The sequence below is a fragment of the Nymphalis io genome, chromosome 19 (assembly GCF_905147045.1).
Source record: "Nymphalis io chromosome 19, ilAglIoxx1.1, whole genome shotgun sequence".
Taxonomy (NCBI): domain Eukaryota; kingdom Metazoa; phylum Arthropoda; class Insecta; order Lepidoptera; family Nymphalidae; genus Nymphalis; species Nymphalis io.
In genome coordinates this window covers 7,590,064-7,609,386 of record NC_065906.1, presented here as the reverse complement: position 1 = coordinate 7,609,386, position 19,323 = coordinate 7,590,064, and the positions used below count along the sequence as shown (strand labels likewise).

Here is a 19,323-nt window from a genome sequence, read left to right as displayed (position 1 = left end):
TTTTCTATTTACAGCGGCCGGCAATATTCTATTTTTCTTATTCTTTAACTATAAGATATACGATTTTAGAATAAGATTGCAAAAACTTTTTGGCAATAGATTTGGCTGATTATTATTTTTCGTCGAGAGAATCTGGAATTGCGATTCAACTGGTCACGATTTGTGTAGCTATTTTTATTTTTATTTGTATAATTTTACTCGATTATTTTTAATATTTATGATGACATATGATTAAAGGAAATAAATTACATCATAATTCGTTAATAAATATAACTTTATTTAGAGATCTACTCCATTAATTTTAAAATATCAACGATAGTAGGTTACACACAATTTGCTCAGTTTCCATCACTGAATAATTCAATTTTAAACATAATACATTGTACAAATTTTATAATACGAAAGGCACATTATTTTAATCCTTATAATATCACTTGGATGTAAACGCGAAGTACAATACGCTCCAAGCAGCCGGTGTCAGGCGATAATTTAATCAGTCTGAAAAAGAGAGAATTATTTTTATCTCTTGATATATTATAGTATAGTATTAGTATTAAAAAAAAGGACATAAATGATAAAAAGTTGTGACGACTTCATCATTATACTGAACACAGCGAAACATATCTGGAAAATTATGTTAATTTTATATACACTATAAAGCACTATACATATTATCAAAACTGATTTACAAGTCACTTCCGGTTTCTAAAACGCTGATTTAAGTTAGATTAACATTATTTACCTATCAGAGCGGCCGTTGGTCACGTATTACGTTATTATACCATTCATATTCATTGCGACTTTTTTGCCACGAAAGTTTTCACTGCCCCATGTATATTTTATTATGAACTAATTAGGTAGAAAAGAATAATAAACAAAATGACACTTCTAACGCTACTTTCGAGTGTTCGAGTCACGTGGTAGATAGCGAAAATTAGTTTATTTCGATTTTGGTTAGTGTCTGTATTACACTATTACAAATGCAAAAAAAATCTCCAAAATGTATTATCTGTATAATGTATTATATGTAGAATATCAAAAATTAGCGACTAAACAAAAACAAAACTATATGTTACCTTAACTAGGCTATTTTTGACGTCGCCATTTGCATCATGTGGAAAAAAATAACTTTTCTTTTTCTTGACATATGTTGCATCAAGGTGATCTCTGTAAAGATATATTAATAAATTTATTAAAAAAAATTTTAATGAATACCAATTTTAATAATAAGAATAAAAATAAAAACCAAAAATCTATCATTACCAAAAACATCTAAAACCACTTACTTCTACCATAAAATTAACAAATTAATTTTACTATAGCCATAGTTCTGCAACGCTACAATCTAAATCAAAACCTATTAAAACATTTTCAACTACAAATACTTTAGATTAATATAAATAATAAATATAAACAAAGCCTTGCAGAACTATGCACTTACACAGACAATTTAAATAGTTTCCCTCCTTTTAAAAATGTGCCAAATTCCAGATATGTTCTTATAGAACGTATATTTGTCGTTACGCCTTGAAATAGAAATATGTATTTAATCTAGAGTTGTCTGTATATTATGAATTTGTGTATAATAAATTATATTTTTTTATTATTATTTTTAATTTCGTAAGAGCATAGTCCGCAAAACCGTATTTTAATCAATTAACCTCTCTCAACAAATATTTGAAGATTGTGGATATCACACTGTATTTGGCAACGTCCATTCCGTACTGGAACATGTTGCTCGCGCAATACGAAGACATGGGGGCGACACAAGTGTTATACAGTAACAGTGCTAACATCCACTTCTGCGTGCCACTGTCGGCTTGGGGCCTTCTCTCGGTCAGGGGACGCAATGTACGCGGAATTTGTCGTGGAGTTTGATTATTATCAGGAATTGCTTTTATTCTATCTTCGGTTAATTTATTCGTTACTTGGTCTAATTCCTGTGACGTTTCAAAACTAAACATTTTCGTATCATTTATTGAACAATTTAAAATTAATTTATAGTATTTTTGTTATAAAGAATGCTGTTTACCGTTTGTCAAAGTAGGATGACGATGGCGTTGAATCTAATGAGTATTCTGTGCTTGATGGCTGAAACAAATTAAAATAAACACTTTTATATAAACCATTGACGAAGAAAACAATGGTTCTACTTGGCTCGCAATAGCCGCGATTTTATTTAAGCCGTATTTGTTCAGAGAACGATTCAGAACTGATATATACCAAACACAATTATACTATATATATATATATATATATAGTATAATTGTATGTATATATATGTATATATATATATATATATATATATAGTATACTGATCGGGTGTGTTATTTACGAAAAAAAAAACATACATGTATGTACATAGTCGCCTTTTATAGGTCGTTTAAAAAATTTAAAAGTACGTTTTCATTACTGTTGAACTTATTTCTTGTCTCAAAGACCAAATAAAAGATGTAAATGTAGAGTTAAAATATTTTTTTAAATTTTACTAAATTTCATAATAATAAATAACATTAAACTTCATAAATAAACTTAGTATATACCAAATACATTAGGGGAAATTGTCCAGTATGAGTAAATTGATTGCGGCGGGACAATCTCGCATTCGCGTATGCCTGCAGCATCGTTTTACCACCTCGAGGGGCATGTATTGTTAATGTCGTCTAAGGCCGTTAGTGACGTATTCGTTAATGACTCACGTGATTCTCCTTGTCGTCGCCGTCGGACGACAGGCGGCGGTTCTTGCAGAGCGCGGGCTGGCAGCGGCAGGCGGTGCCGCAGCCCAGCTCGGACTTGACGCAGCCGCACATCTTGGTGGAGCAGCTGCCGCGGCACGTGCAGTGCGGCGCGCCGTCCGAGCCGCGCTTGGGCGCGCGCGCCGCGCTCGCGTCCGCCGCCTCCGACGAGAAGTTCATCGTGAGCCGCGAGCGCTGCGCCTGCGCGGGGGAGAACGACATTTCAATCTCGGACTATAGTGGAACTGATATCGATCGCCAGATTTTTCTGGATTTGTGGATACTTAGATTTGTTGGGCAAAGTCAGAAAAGTAGGCAGTTTATTATATAAATACATTTTTTATATAAGCGATTTTAATATCCTCTTTTAAATACCTTACTCAGCTGGAAGCTCAGGTTGATTTTAACATTTCAAACGCAAAAATATTTAATAATCATTTATAAATAACACTTAATAAATTAAAGATTAATAAATCAATAATTTCTATGCACAATTTTACCTGTATACGCTTGAAAAGTGGGGTCGCCCTCCAGTCGGGATCCTTATCTCTGTCTTCAAATTCATCGTCTTCCTCATCGGTCGGTTCCACATATTCAACCTTCTTCGTAGAATCCTCATTATTTTCTTTCTTACTGCGTTTCTTGGCTTTTTTACCCGCGCTCCGTAATTCTTCTAGTTCATCTGCTAGTCTTTTCTGGAAATTAATTAAACAATTGAGATTAAGCGTGGTTATGACTATTTGAATAAAATACAAATCACTTATTATTTACAAAAGTAAAAATTACAATTACAATTACAAGTAAAAATTAAATAGCCGAGATGGCCTAGTGGACAGAGCGCGTGAATCTTAACCGATGATGGGTTCAAGCCCGGACAAGCACCACTGAATTTTCATGTGCTGAATTTGTGTTTACAATTCATCTCGTGCTTGATGGTGAAGGAAAAACTGCATGTCTAATTTCATTAAAATTCTGCCACATGTGTATTCTACCAACCGGCATTGGAGCAACGTGGTGGAATAAGCTCCAAAACCTTCTCCTCGAAAAGGAGAGGAGGCCCAGCAGTGGGATATTAACAGGCTGTTTCTGTACTTACTGTTATCTATTAATATATAGTACACACCACCAACACCACCACGATAAATATAAATTATATTTATCTATTTTTATCAATTTCTATGAATATATGTACTTAAAATTCTATACTAAGATATATGAAAAAATATTTGAATATCAACATTATTAAAAACAGTGCAATTATGGCATTAACATACATTTTCCTGTTCAACTTGATCGAGTCGGTCCTGTTGGTATTGTATTACATTTTGTAGATTTTTGCATGCTTCACTCCTGTCACCCCTGCCGATAACACCTCTTTGAAGAGCTACCAAGGCACTTAGCTGTAACATTAAATTAAAAAATATTTATTTATGTTAATGTATTATTAAAAATTTTAGTAATAATTAAAGTATAATTATGAGGTTACATTTTGTAAATACTCATAATAACATAAAATTATTGAATATGGTTGTTTAAAAACCTTTTGTTCATTTTGCATCTTGACTGAAGCAAGTTGTTGTTCAAATTCGCTCTTGCTGTTCTCAAACTCTATCATTAATCTGTCATAAGATTCCTTGATTTCTTCATATCTCGCTTGATAGCCCTTTTCGCTCTGGTTTTGCAGTTCTCGCTTAGCGTCGACTAGCAGTTCGAAGAGGCATTTTAAAGCTACCTTAGCTTCGAGCATTGATTGAATGTTATCCCATTGGGTGCGGGATTTGTTTTCTGTAAAACAGTCTTTTAAATATTAAACTGAAGATAATACATAATTATTATCATCACAAACATGTCATCTGTGTAATTAGTACTCTTTTTATATATTCCACATGATAAAAAATCTTAAAAAAATAATAAAAAGAAATATTTACTCAAATAAAAATAATTTAAGCAACTTGTTTACTAAATAAATAAATTTGCATTAGACGGCGTTATAATTTAACACACTTAGGAGCAGAGCAATAGCCATAAACATCCAGCTATCTAACAAATTGTAGGCAATTACTCATCACAAAATGTATACAGGTGTTCGTAACTTACCCTGATCAGCTGTTAATATCTTCTGTTGTAGGTCAGATATCTGTGCCTTCCGAAGAGCTAGATCATCTTCAAGTTCCGCAATCTTCTTCCTGTTAGTTTGATCATCGGTGCTGTTGCGTAGATTCTCAATTTGTTCTGTTATCCAGGCCCTGTTTAATTGATATATTTCAAAAAACATCTGATGCTGATCTGCGTGGCTTATGCCGGTGTTTTGATAGGCTTGTAAAAAGTGATAGTAAATTTCAAACAATGATATGCTAATATGATATGATAAGACAATATATTTTTTTATATAATTAAGTGTTGCGTATGTAATTTTTTGTTTATTTATTTTAGGAAAGCAGATGAGCTAACGTGCCACGGTAAATAGTCGCCTATGCCAATAGGCACTGGTATTAAGTATAAGAAATTTTTTACGTCATCAATACGGAGATAAACACGGAATCCATGATATGTATATGTTCCTTTTGCTTGAAATTACACTGTCAAACTCATAATTCAAGCAGAAAAACAGCAATACATAGTATTACTAATTGACGGTAGAATATTTGATGCATTGGTTAAACCTCACACAATATCTGAACTTGACTCTGGATAGAAAACGGTTCTAAGTTACACATCGCCGAACGCTCAATGTTACTTTTATTTGACTTCCAGACGAACTTTCCCGAAGCTAAGAAGCGAACATCAGCAGAATGCAATTGTTAACAATGATTAATTTTTTTTGTTATTTAAACACAATTCCATGGGATGCATACCTGTACTCCATGAGTTCCTCAAGCGACTTCTCCGCCTCCACAATACTGAGATGCACCTCCAACTCCTGCTCGATGTACTGCTGGACGGCGCCGGCTTTCACACTGCCCTTTGCATTGCGTTTCATAGCCGTTTGTTTTTGTCGATCTAGCGCTTCCTACAAAGACGAATATAATTTGACAAATGACCGTTTCCCTCATAATATAAAACATATTAATTTCAAGATTTTGAACTAAACTTTATTAAAAAGCTGGAGAGATTGAAATTAAAATGTTTAAAATTGACAATTCTTGTTAATACTTATAATCCTTTTCAGGTTAATAAGTATTTCATGTTATATATTTATTTATTTTCGCACAATGACCCTAAGAGTAGAGCAGTAACCATAATATTTAACCAAGCTAGCAAACATCAGTCATCAGTGGGTCGGTTTGTGTATCTTAGTCTATAGATATGACAATGAAGATGCTATCATACAAGTCGGTTTTTGTGATAATAATTTATCCTTTCGCTTTATTTAATAATAATAATTTTATAACTATAGTATTAGAATTTGACTTAGAATATAATTATATATATATAATAACACTAACCTTCAGTCTCTTGTTAACAGCGACCGCCTCCTCCATCTTCCTCTTGAGCACGTTCTGCTGCTTGGCGTGCAGCGACTCCATCTTGGCCATGGCGGTGGCTCGCTTGCGGTCCTCGTTGCGCAGGCGCAGCATGGCGCGCTCGTTGTCCAACTTCCATTTGCGGAACTTCTCGCTCTCCTCACGCATTTGACGAATTATTTTTACCTAATGGAATAATAGTTCGGTATATAGATAGCAAAATATGCAAATAATAAAAATGATAAATTGTACCTATACCTTCAAATAATAGATAAAATAGATCTTGTCTTCAATAAAATACTGACTAGTACATATCTGCTATGCAAAAGCATGCTAGGTTAGCCTACCTACCTATCCAATGTCTTTCCTATTCATTTCATCTAGACATGAATTTGATGTTTCTGTCATCTTGGACATTTAAGGAGCATGCATGAATTACTCAATTTAACTTAATTATTATAATATAATACCTTAGTAGCTTTCATGGCCTGAAGTTCAGCATTAAGCGCAGCTATCTTAGCCTCGTTCTTTTCCTTCATCTTGATAATATTGGCTTGCTGTTGGCATTTTTTCTTCAAGTCTGATATCTCAGATTCTAATGTTGTTACCTTTGTGCGACGCTCCTCATGTGTTGGGTCTTTGGTCTAGGAAAGTAGACAAAAATTTAGAAAAATAAAAACATTTATTTATTAGTTAGTATTTATTATTAAGCCTTAATTTTCAATCATCATCATCAATCATCGTTTTTGACCACTACAGAGAATGCTTATCAATGAAAAGTGACTATTTTACACACTAATATTGTAAAGAGTGTGTACAATATTATAATGTGTTAAAGAATAAGTAAATATTATATTGTACACATGTTGACTTCCTACTTAATAGTATAAGAGGTAAGTTTCATTTGTTTATTTGAAAAGTGTATTTTAAATGTTGCCTTTTACACTGTGCAATTCAAAGCAGTAGTTTTAGAAATATTCAGAGAAATACGTAAAAATACGCGTAGCTAGTTGTACAATGTATTAACACTGTACGGGCGTATAGATCGGTTGGCGAATCTTTATATCTCATTGGTTAAAAAATACCCCGGAATAAAGTCGGGAAAGAAAGCTAGTTTATTATAATCGTAATAAATTTTAGATATATACCTTTGTCTGTTTTAATTGTTGCAAGAGTTCATCTCTTTCTTTCTCCAACTTAGATATCTTATCCTCATTCTCGCGTAGATTGTTGTGACTGTCGAGCATCTCTTTGTTGTTGGCCAAAATAGCTTGAACCACGGATGCCTTGATAGCCATTGCACGATTCAACTCTTGCAATTCTTGGTTAAGTGCCACCTATGAAATTGTATACAATGTATTTAAAAAATCATCAATTATTTATTGGTAAAACTAAGTGGACTGCCTCGTCGACATCGATGGTTAAATTGTAAGGGCGCAACTCACGAGTTTCTGAGTTTAATAAAAGATTGAGTCAACAAAAAATTATGGGATTTTAATGTCAAAAAATTGTCAATAGCAGTTTGCAATATGGAAGTTGGAAGTATATGCACTTCCATGTTTAGAAAAGTACATAATGTCGTTGGTTCAGTGCCTGAATTCTTTTTAGTTTTGGTGCATGTGTCGTCCATCGCTTTATGAGAGTGAAGGAATAGAGTGCACTGTCGAACATTATGACCTATGCAAGTTAAATGAATACAAATATGGATATCATAAGTAAGATATTTATAATTACCTGTCCCATTGCCCTCTTTTCTTCTTCCATGACAGCTTGATCTTCATTCAATATGATCTCTTCGTCCACCTTTTCACCATCAACGTTTTCTTTGACAAACGACAATTTAATCTCATGATCTATCAATTCCTCGTTCGTCTTCAAATTTACCGATTGCAAATCTTCTAGTTTTGTTTTAATTTCCTTAAGATAATCAACCACAGTTGATTTATGTCCATTGTCGTCTTGAGAAAAGTCTGTTGTAGTTATATTGTCTATAGTTTGATTACATTGTTCCGTCAATTCATTCAATTTACGTTCTATTTTCTCCTTCGCCGCTTCCGCTAAAAGTGCTTTTTCGCATAAATTCGTATTTTCGACCAACATGTTGCTTAAATGTTCTGTTACTTGTTTGTGTTTCTTGAGCAATTCAGCATATCTTGCCTTCTCTCTATCTAACTGTTCCTGCAGTTGTTCATTGTTTTGTTCACTAATTGTAGGAAGCTTTCCAACTAATTGTAGTCGAAGTTCATTTACTAAGTTGTTCAACCTGTGACAATAACTCTGTCGTAAAGGAAATATTGCAATTACTCTGGCAAATTATAGGACAGATAGTGCTTCTTTGGGACAGATATTACAGGACAAGATTAGATGCCGCTGATATTGAAGGCACATACTTTATAAAACATCATCAGCCCTAAATGTTTCACACATTATTTTTTAATGGTGATAGTTTTATTTTTAGACAAAAAAAAATTAATGCTAGTAACATGTATGATTAATATGAAAATCCGTTCATAATTTATTTAATTGAATAGTACTGTAATAGTATGTGATAGTATACACTTAGTTGCTACATACCTAACGATCTCGGCGGCCTTCGCGTCCTGATTGATGATGGGCTTGTTGCGGATGCGGCGCGCGCGGTCAGCGTAGCGCAGCGTGGACACCGTCTCGTCCAGGTTGTAGTCGGCCGGGCTCACACACGCCACCATCAACGTCAACGAGTTACCACCCAGACTGTCTGATCAAATTCAAATAAAAACATTTCTCAAGCTTTGTTTAATTTAGTTGAATGGATAAAAAATATACAAAATTTTAAAACATAAATTATTTTTATTACTATTAAAAAAAATAATTAAAAACATTGTTTTTATAATTGGAGGTGTACAACTACAAAGTATTTATGTTTAAAATTAGTTCAAGTTAACCAATGCTTACTAATATTATAAATGCGAAAGTGAGTTTGCTTGTTACGCTTTAACGACTAAACTACTCTACTGATCATCATGAAATTTCGCTTGTCATAGTCATTCATCATTGTCAAGGACATAGGGTACCTAACCCCTTAAACGCGGGCAAGCCGCGTGTGGAAGCTAGTCAAATATGAGCTGCTGATACAAATTTAAAACAATATTAGTTTTCTTACCTTGTAATAATCTTGTGAGTTTGCTATCTCTATAACTAATAAAGCTTCGGTTGGTACCATCCCCTAGAGCAGATATAACATTTCCAAGAGCAAGTAACCCTTGGTTAATCTTGACACCTTCTTTCAAGCGCTCGCCACTTGCCTTTGTTTTCTTAATTCGTTCTGAACCAGCAAGATCCACGAGGTGAAACTTTGAGGTAGTAGCTAAGTTTCTAAAACAATAATATGGCTATGAATAAATGATAATGATGATCTCTTCCTACATGATTTTGGCCATGGCGGCCAATCTCAAGGGAGTCTAGCACACTGCACAAGTATGAGCGCAAACACAGGTACATTCTATATTCCCTCACTCTCATAACAAGGGGGACTGTAAATCCGACACAACCGTAAAGAGTTCAGGTATAAGCTTTATGTGCTTTCCGAGGCAATGGTTTTCAGCAAAGTTCAAACTCCGGATTGCTACTGAGCCAATAACTGTTTGTCGACTGACCTTTTATCGCCCAGCCATGGGACTCTAATGGCTAATGAAGATATGTAAAACTATAATATAGCTAAGGCTTGTCACATAACAACATACTTGTCACTTCTGCTCTCTTTAGCAATGACGATTGTGAAGACGGCATGACTCCTGCTGGAGGCCTGGTTCATGGCGGTGGAGCCGGTCACGCGGCCCGCTGAGCCGCGCTCTAACACCGTCATCGTTTCCATTGTTGACGACACGGAAAGCTCAGTTATACCTAAAAATTAAGTAGTATATAATTTTTTATGAAATTATTGTATTAAATTGTCAACGCAATTTAAAATATTAATTATATTTATTTCTTATGTATTATTTATAGGATGTAATACTAGTTTCTGTATCACTCTGTCTCAAATTTATTTGTTATACTTGTAAGATACAATAAAGATGTGTTTTCTAAATAAATACATGTTAAATAATTTTATACAATTAGAAAATTACCCTGCCAAAATATGTTTAACAATTAAATACCTGGTAAAATAACTCCCTTGTTGATATCCTCTCTTATTTCTATGATACTATGTCCCCTCTCCTTCCCAGATAGTAAGTCATAACATTGTTCCTGATAAAGTTCCATGAAGGAAACATTCACTTTGAATATGAACTTATCTTCATGTGCCTCTATAAAGTCAAATATATCGGCCACAGCTTGAGGGATAACACCTACAAAATAAAAATAAAATATTGTAAACTCTTCAAATGGAAAGGTTGCAGATATCAATTTCTTGCAAGTCTCTATTTTAGTATGTAAATATGTTTTTTTTAATTAATTGATATTTATGTCTATGATGAAAAATTGTGAGCAAAATTAACTCTTAAAATTGTTATAACTAAAATTGGTGGTCTATACTATACCAAAATATATTAATACAGTACAGTGTTTGATCGCTCCTACACATTGAATGCATAGACAATACATTTGATTCAACTCACTCATAAAAGTATTATAAAAAGTACTTTATTTTCAATTTTGTTTTTCAACAATAACCATATTCCTAAAGTTTAATAAATAAAATTATTTTTAAAATTATTTAATATATATACTATTTAAAATTTTTATTATATTATCGATTTCACAATGTAAATGTGTATCTATCTTGAGATAGGGTGAACGATTTTTTTTTTTATAGTGTACTTATTATTTTTTTAATACTCTAACTGTAATCACTAAAATAATACCTATACTAAAATGAATGATAAAGTTCTAACAGTTTAGTGAATGGAAAACAATAAATTGGAAAGATTAGAATTAATAAATATAATACCTAGTCTAGTAAAGTCACCATCTGATCCTGAATAATTTGTACCCATTGTATATGTTTTACCAGAACCAGTCTGCCCATAGGCCAATATTGTTACATTATAACCTGAAAAGAATAATGATTGAATGATAAACAAAAAAAATATATACATATCATACTAAAAAAAAATTATAAGAGATAGTTTTTGTTTTTAATGAGATTATACAATTATTGTTTAAAATTTTATTTTATATTATTTATAACAGTAAATTTGAATTTAAATGTTTAGATACATAAAGATCTAAACAAATTATGATGAAATTAGATAATTAACATGAAACCAATATTGATTAATTGAATTTGAAAATATTACTTAATAGAATAAGGTAGTGGATATAAAAACTTTTAGTAGTTAAATAGTCATTGAAATAAGTTATTGAAATGCCATAAAATGTACAAGCTTATATTAAAATGAATTATGGTCTTTATTACTCGTTTATAAAGATTATCTATGTATATGAATTCACATTTAAGAAATGATAATGTTAAAGTAGCACTTTCTTTTAGAAATTCAGTTCAGTTCATTTTCAAGAAAATAGATGTAAAAATAGAACAACTAAAATTGAGGGATTTATTTTTGTTTATATATTCAATTAGAAAATGAATATATAAACCGTCGCCGAGATGGTCCTGTGGTAAGAACGCGTGAATCTTAACCGATGATCGTGGGTTCAAACCCGGGCAAGCACCACTGAATTTTCATGTGCTTAATTTGTGATTATAATTCATCTCGTGCTTTACGGTGAAGGAAAACATCGTGAGGAAACCTGCATGTGTCTAATTTCACTGAAATTCTGCCACATGTGAATTCTACCAACCCGCATTGGAGCAGCGTGGTGGAATAAGCTCCAAACCTTCTCCTCAAAAAGAGGAGAGGAGGCCTTTAGCCCAGCAGTGGGACATTCACAGGCTGTTACGGTTACGGTTACGGTATATATTCAATACAAAAGATAGTTAACTAAAGAAGCAAACCTTGAAACAGCTTCCCGATAAGGCCTTTAACTGCAGTATCATAAAATTCCTGTTGCGTGATATGCTGAGGGAACACATAATTGTATGTGAAAGCTAGGTCTTTGATCTGCACCTGTTGTTCTCCAGGTACTACATCAATGCATTCGTCACACCCTCTTTCAGTCTCTGTTCGCATCAAAGGCCTAATTCTTAGCGCAACTTGCACCGTATCAATGGTACCTTTATTGGTCTCCCCGTCAACCATTTTGGATAAATTTTAACGTCCCTCAGCTTGGAAAAATTAGGCTGTTTTACAGGCTCATATATTCCTCATATCCTTATCATAACCATTAGGGAAACTGACAAGATTTTTGTTTAGCCACTACTATTTTTTCTTTCTGGCCAGAGTGAAAACGTTTGCTGTAAAAAGTATTTATTCATATTCTGACGTATTAACTTTTAAACTATATTTATTTTAAGAAACAGCTAATACTCACCAATTAATCACTGTAAATAATTTATTTATTGCTTGTACTCCAATTTAAGAAATTTTAGCACTTAATTAATTTATATTTAATAAATTTATAATTAACGCAACAGAAACAATACACCATCACGATCACAATATACACCAAAACTTTCAAATTACAACGGCTAGGTATCGGTTGGACTAACCAACGACATATTCAAATTTTGTATTGCCATTAATCAATTATCACTAAATTTTATTAAAAAACGGATTACAAGAGATATATCTAATTATTTATATATATAATTATTTAAAATTTAATCAAACAAATCAACAAAATCATTTATTTAATAGGTGAATGTTAGAGATTGACGTTGATATACTTTTAAAATGGCCAAAAACCTAGAACCTAAGCACTACATCATTTTTGATTTGTCAAAATAATATGACATCTATTTTGTTGTCAAACCATGAAAAAACGAGCGAAAAGTGTAAAGAAGCTTACGAATATTTATTATTATAATTTCTATTCTTACAAGAAGTGTTTCAGATACAATATAGTTATAATAATATAACTTAAATATTCGACGGGTTCATGTGATTAACCTTTATATTTATTTATTTAAGTGATGTATCGTGTTTAGACTTGCAGTAGGTGAAAAAACTCGTCATGCCACCTAAGACTCGGCCAAATAAAGCAGCAAAAGCTTTAAAGGAGAATACATGTGTGTTAAATACTAAAAGATTACGTAAAACAGATAAAGTGGTTAAGCCTCCTAGAAAGGCTTTAGCTGATAAAACTAACTCAGCATCGGACGACAATGCTTCTATACTCGCTATCGAAAAAAAGCCTGTAAGTGTAAAAGTTGTTTCAATTAAAAAATCTCAAACAAAAACTGAAGTTAATACTGAAAGACCACGTCGGGAAAGACGGTTACCTAAGCGTTTTAAAGAAAATAATATATTAAGCAATATATCAACTAATGAAGTTTGCCAATCGAATAAGAACTCTTTAGATTTAAATAAAGCTTCACCCATTAAAAAGAAACAGAATCAATCGAAAAAAATACCTGTTGTTGTGTTATCTCCATTGAAAACACCTAACAGATTACTTGATACAAGTTTAATTAAAAATCGCCCTAAAAGAATTTGTAGACTTCCCAGTAAATTTGATGATCATTCCATTAGTCCGAATAAGTTTATACCGGTCCAGCCTATTAATGCTAGTACTCCTTTAGCAAATAAAACAAAAGAAGTTAGTAAGGTATCTGCTAAGAGTACTTTAAGTGTAAAGAATATATTATCACCACTTAATGTAGCTAATGAAACAAAAAAGCAGAAAACCTTAAAGGATTTTTTCAATAAAAAACAAACATCAGACTCAAATAATAATGCAAAGCAAAAAAAACAAAAACCTCAAACTTCTCCGAAAAGGTTACCTCTTCTATCAAAAACAAAACAAACAGTTCAAAATGCTGATAAGAATAGCTCATTGAGAGTTTTAGGAGATAATAAAAAAACACTTAAAAGAGATTCTAGTAAACTTGATGTTTATGAATTTACTTATGATCCCCAAGACGAACCATCACCAGCAAAGAAAAAAAAGAAAAAAACTGTTGCCAAGAAGCCTACAAAGCCTAAAGTTACCATCAAAAGCAATTATGACAAGAATTTAGCTAAAGCCCTTGCTTCTTTAAAAAGTAGTGTTTCTTCAAAGCCCTGCATTGTACCATCAGTTTCTCAATCAAATTCAGCAAAACCAATTGCCACTCAAAACAATATTATTGCTACCACAGAGCCTAAAACAAATACAGAGAAAGAAGTGAGTATTGTTAATGAGATAAATTATAATTCTATTAGAGTTGAGGACATTGCTATGGATATGCAACCTGGAGATGATTATAATATGGATTATTCACCTGTAAACTCACCTGCACATCCTCAAACACCTGCAGAGCCAATTGATAAAAATCAAATTGTCAACATACCTAATGTCAATGACCCTCTTAATTTACGAGATGATATAAGTTTCTTTGATGAACAACCTGTTGCTAGCAGTAGTATGAATGTGTCAATAAAACATCCATTAGCTAGCCCATGGAGAGTGGAGTTTGGTAATTTACCCATAAAATGGCAGGTAAACACTTATGTTAAGCCCAATATGACACCAGCTGTAGAAAGCTCCTTTATTAACTTCAATGATACAAAAAAGAAATATGTCTACACAGATATGGTATCAGAAGCAAATCAATCATTACCTGAAATTGTTCCAAGTACACCAAACTTGAAACAAACTAGCATTATTTCTTTTATCAAAGAAGTTGTAGAAAAAAGTGCAAATAAGAAAAAAAACACTAAATCAACACCAGTGAAAGCTAATTCCTTGTTTGAAGATATAACAAATACATCCATATCTACACCAATTAAAAAGAAACAGCCTTTGTTAAATAATAATCCGAAAGAAAGTAGCTTAACTCTTAACAAAGATGATTCATTTGCCAAGAGTAATAATTCCAGTAGTACGACTAATGAAACAGAGAGTTCAGATGTTCAAGCCAATGATGAAAATGGTGTGATTCCAAAAGACAAGAAAAAAAAGGCAGATAAAAATCTAACATACTTTGGTTTCAATGAAAGTGAAGATCAAGAGAATATTTCTCCTAAAAAGAAAAATAAAGCTAGGTCTTTACGATCACGAACAAGAAGAATTTTACAAGAATTAAATACGCAAAAGGGTCCTATGAGGGCAGTTATACCAGTTGCTGCAAAATCTAAGCCAATCCAAAGTTCTGATGTTGTAAATAAAATGTTTGATACAATGAAGTCAGCAACAGAACCACCGGTTTTTCCAGAGGTGGCTGTTGATTGCAACATTGAAAGCACTAATGTTGTGGAGCCTGCTATGCCTAATAATTTGGAGAATGAAGACTCAGAATCAGTACATTTGTTTGAAGATATAGAATTTATACATCACCAGAAGGTAATCATATTTTTATATTAGTAGTACTTATAGTTCATATGACTGCCCGTGTTGGTCTAGTAGCTTGATATAAGGCCGCAGACCTGGAGATCCTGGGTTCAATTCCCAGGTCGGGCCAATAAAAAGTTATTGGATTTTCTATCAGAAAATTCTCAGTAGCAGCCCGGAGTCTGGAAGTTGGAAGTGTGTACACTCCCGTGCCTTGGAAAACATGTAAAGCCGTTGGTCCTGCCCCTGAACTCTTTCCGGACGTGTCTGATTGCCGTCCCATCGGATTATGTTAGTTAGGGAATAAAGAGTGCACCTGTGTTTGCACACACACTTGTGCACTATTATATCTCCTGAGTAGTTGATTAATCTCTCTTGAGACTAGCCACCGTGGCCGAAATCGGTCTGGAGGACATTATTTTTACTTATAGTTCAAAATAGTTAATGCATATATGAATAAAATTATTTTAGCATTTTTGCAGTGAATTTCAAAATGTTGATTTGTGTAGTCTAACATGGCTTATACAAGTTTTTAACTTGGATTTAACTATTTAAATTTCTTGTAACATTTAAGGCAAAATTATATTTACTCACAACATTATCAATTAAATTGATACAGTACAAACTACTATGCAAATTATTTTTCCTGAGAATTAAATTGAAAAATTCTTAATTGTTTATTTATGGTTTGTGCAATATTTTTTATCTTCAGTCATATGCAACATGTCACAGTGCTCCCCCCTCCTAATTTTTGTTTCTGTCATCCTCATTCATATTATTGGTCCACGCTATCTACTACCCACTAGGGCTACTATATACTTAATGTTACTACATATACTATTACCATCACTATCTATGTAATTCATTCTCATTTAATTTTAATACATTGTTTTTATCCATTACTTTAGTGGCACTATAATCCCAATTAATACACCAAAACCATTTTGACAATATGCAATGCATTTTTGCAACAATGAATGGTTTACGTTATATAGCTGTAAAATCTATAATATGTATATTGTTTTTAAAATGTTTTAACATTTTAAAAACAAATATATATTTTTACTTGGTGCTTATTTTATTACAATCAAACAATTACATTTTTCATATATTATTTTTACAAAAGTATTTGTAATGACAATTTTTATACAAAATTAATAATCAAATTTAACATATATTTCAGGTGAATCGTAAAAGTTACGGTAAAACTAAAAAGGTTGCATTTAACAAAACATCTGCAACTGATAACAACAGCGATCGTTTATATGATATTGACCGAGCATCGAGTGATGAAGATTCGGATGATCAATCATTTAGGTTACCATCTGTAAAACCTAAGAAGGTGATTAAAAAGAAGAAAACAAATAAACAGAAATTGTCTAAGAAAGAGGTAATATATCATGCAAAAAATAATCTTTTTTTTAATGTCTATGTTTTATCCCTTAATCATTGCTTTGGTACTGTTATTATTTCAATAAAAGCGAAATAGGAAGCAATACAGTCAAATTTACAAAATGTATCAGACTCGGAAAAAAATATATATATTGTTTACTGGTGGTAGGTTACTTTGTGCAAGCTCGTCTGGGTAGATACCACCCACTCATCAGATATTCTACCCCAAAACTGCAGTACTTGGTATTGTTGTGTTCTGGTTGCAAGGGTTAGTAAGCCAGTGTAATTACAGGCGCAAGGGACATAACATCTTAGTTCCCAAGGTTGGTAGCGCATTGACGATGTAAGCGATGGTTAACATTTCTTACAATGCCAATGTCTATGGGCGTTGGTGACCGCTTACCATCAGGTGGCCCATATGCTCGTCCGCCTACCTATGCTATATAAAAAAATGTGGAAATGTTTATTTTGTTTATCATAACAGCTGAACCAAAAATATATAAGCACATACATTTAATGCAGACAAAGTCAGAACCAGCTATTTATTAAATAATTATGAAAGTATTACTTACATATTAAAATTTAATAAAATTAAATTACTAACTACAGATAAAAACATTCTTTACGTAATTGTTGTGTTTAATACACAAATATAATATATATGTAGTATTGTTATTCTAATTAATATTTTTAACTATTATAGGAAAAAGAAGTCGAAGCCTGGGCCGCTGGTTTCAACTCTATGTGTGAAGACATTGATGAGTTTGATTTGGTAGTTGAATAAGAATCTTCATTTGAAATTATTATTAAGATTATGTTTGATAATTTTATTATTTGCGTTAAATATCTTTTCATTGATAAAGTGCAATAATGGCGCATGTTTAGTTTAAATGAACTACAACAATAGATTTTTCCAATTCCAATTAAATATCTTGAACGAATCAGCTTGCTAAAATGAGCACTGTTCTGTACTCTGTTAGCGTCAGAAAAGTTTTCTGACTTCAATTATTGTATAGAAAATAGATTTTAAAACAATGATGTTAATAATCATTAAAATCGGGTCGGAAACAGCATTTTTCAGAATTGGCCAATGTCATGCACGCAAATTAAAACACCATGTACATGATATAAAAAATTAAAATCAAATCTATATCAATGCTTAATATGTGATAAAACCACATTATTGAGATAGTGCCTTAAATTATTAATATATTTTAAAAATTGTCATTTTAATTTTGATGAAGAGAACCAACTAATACGTGATATAATGATACAATGTTTACTAATACAGAAAAATATATATTTAAAAAAACATAATTGGTAATGGAGGTACGCATTTACATGAATTACACTTATTCTTCTTCTTTGTTCAAACCCTCTTCCCAGTTCAGCTCGGGTTGGGTCTCCTTGTACATCTGCGCCAGAAGCTCTGTTCTGGGTTGTCTGTGTACTCAGATTCTCTTTCTGGGCCTCTTTTTGTATGTTTGACCACCAGGTTGCGGGCGGTCGCCCTCTTCCCCGCGGTCGGTCCGGGATATTTAAGGCTTTCTTGATAGGATGATCATCGTTACGTCTCAGGATATAGCCGTACCAGCGCAGTCGACATTCCTTCAATTTTTCCACAATTGGTGTTACCTTGAACGATCCCCTGACATACTCATTCCTTACTTTGTCCAGCCGGGTGATTCCTCCCGATGAATTACACTTATTAAGCATTTAAAAAATATTTTATCTATATTTATAATTTCAAATCATAAGTGCCATTAAGAAAAATAATAAAAAAAATTGTTTCCATTTTTTTATTTAATACATCGAACAAAATCGTGACAACGGGTCTTAATATAAGATATTTTTCGTCATTACTTAATTTAATCACGATTATGAATATTATATTTTATTAATTATTTAAGTGCCAATAATTTTGGACGCGGGAACAACGTCTCTATATCTTAATTATTTAAAGAAATCTCCATAAATATCATGACATATTTTATTAAAATTAACATTACTCATTTTCATTTAAATATAATAAAAATATGATTTATTTTTAATTGGTGTGTGCGTTTTGCATATAATGTTAAGACTAATTACATATAATGTAAGTTTACAATAAAACATTAATCTACACATTTTTTGTTTTTTTTCTCTGTCTCTGTTGGTCTGTCTATTCACTAGCATCGGAATGATTTTTTGTATAGAGAATATTATATTTTGTATAGTCAAGGGGAATGCTCATTCTATTATGGACAAATGTACTGATTTCAAAATGTTTTTTATCAACATGAAATGTATTAATTTATAATATAACAACACTAAATACTTCCTAGAAAATTTCGACGATATCGGTGTAAGAAATATCAAATATTTTTTTTATATTT

General features: G+C 32.3%; 2 protein-coding genes across 2 annotated transcripts; one reads left to right on the top strand and one right to left on the bottom strand.

Annotated features, from left to right (window-relative positions):
* Nucleotides 1-277: 277 nt before the first annotated feature.
* LOC126775936 (chromosome-associated kinesin KIF4) lies at nt 278-12,743 on the bottom strand. Its single transcript, XM_050498121.1, has 20 exons — nt 12,614-12,743; nt 12,138-12,536; nt 11,130-11,231; nt 10,336-10,527; nt 9,922-10,081; nt 9,342-9,553; nt 8,774-8,936; nt 7,934-8,462; nt 7,348-7,536; nt 6,670-6,843; nt 6,182-6,385; nt 5,591-5,745; nt 4,833-4,981; nt 4,276-4,520; nt 4,010-4,135; nt 3,236-3,430; nt 2,700-2,936; nt 2,033-2,091; nt 1,077-1,167; nt 278-498 (listed from the first exon to the last, which is right to left on the bottom strand). The coding sequence occupies exons 2-20, from the start codon at nt 12,379-12,381 to the stop codon at nt 490-492; spliced, it is 3,435 nt and encodes a 1,144-aa protein (XP_050354078.1). The 5' UTR covers nt 12,382-12,536; nt 12,614-12,743; the 3' UTR covers nt 278-489.
* Nucleotides 12,744-13,062: 319 nt separating this feature from the next.
* On the top strand, nt 13,063-18,945 carry LOC126775943 (uncharacterized). Its single transcript, XM_050498154.1, has 3 exons — nt 13,063-15,565; nt 16,737-16,943; nt 17,649-18,945. Exons 1-3 carry the CDS (start codon nt 13,256-13,258, stop codon nt 17,727-17,729), a joined length of 2,598 nt encoding a protein of 865 aa, XP_050354111.1. The 5' UTR covers nt 13,063-13,255; the 3' UTR covers nt 17,730-18,945.
* The last annotated feature ends 378 nt before the right edge of the window (nt 18,946-19,323 follow it).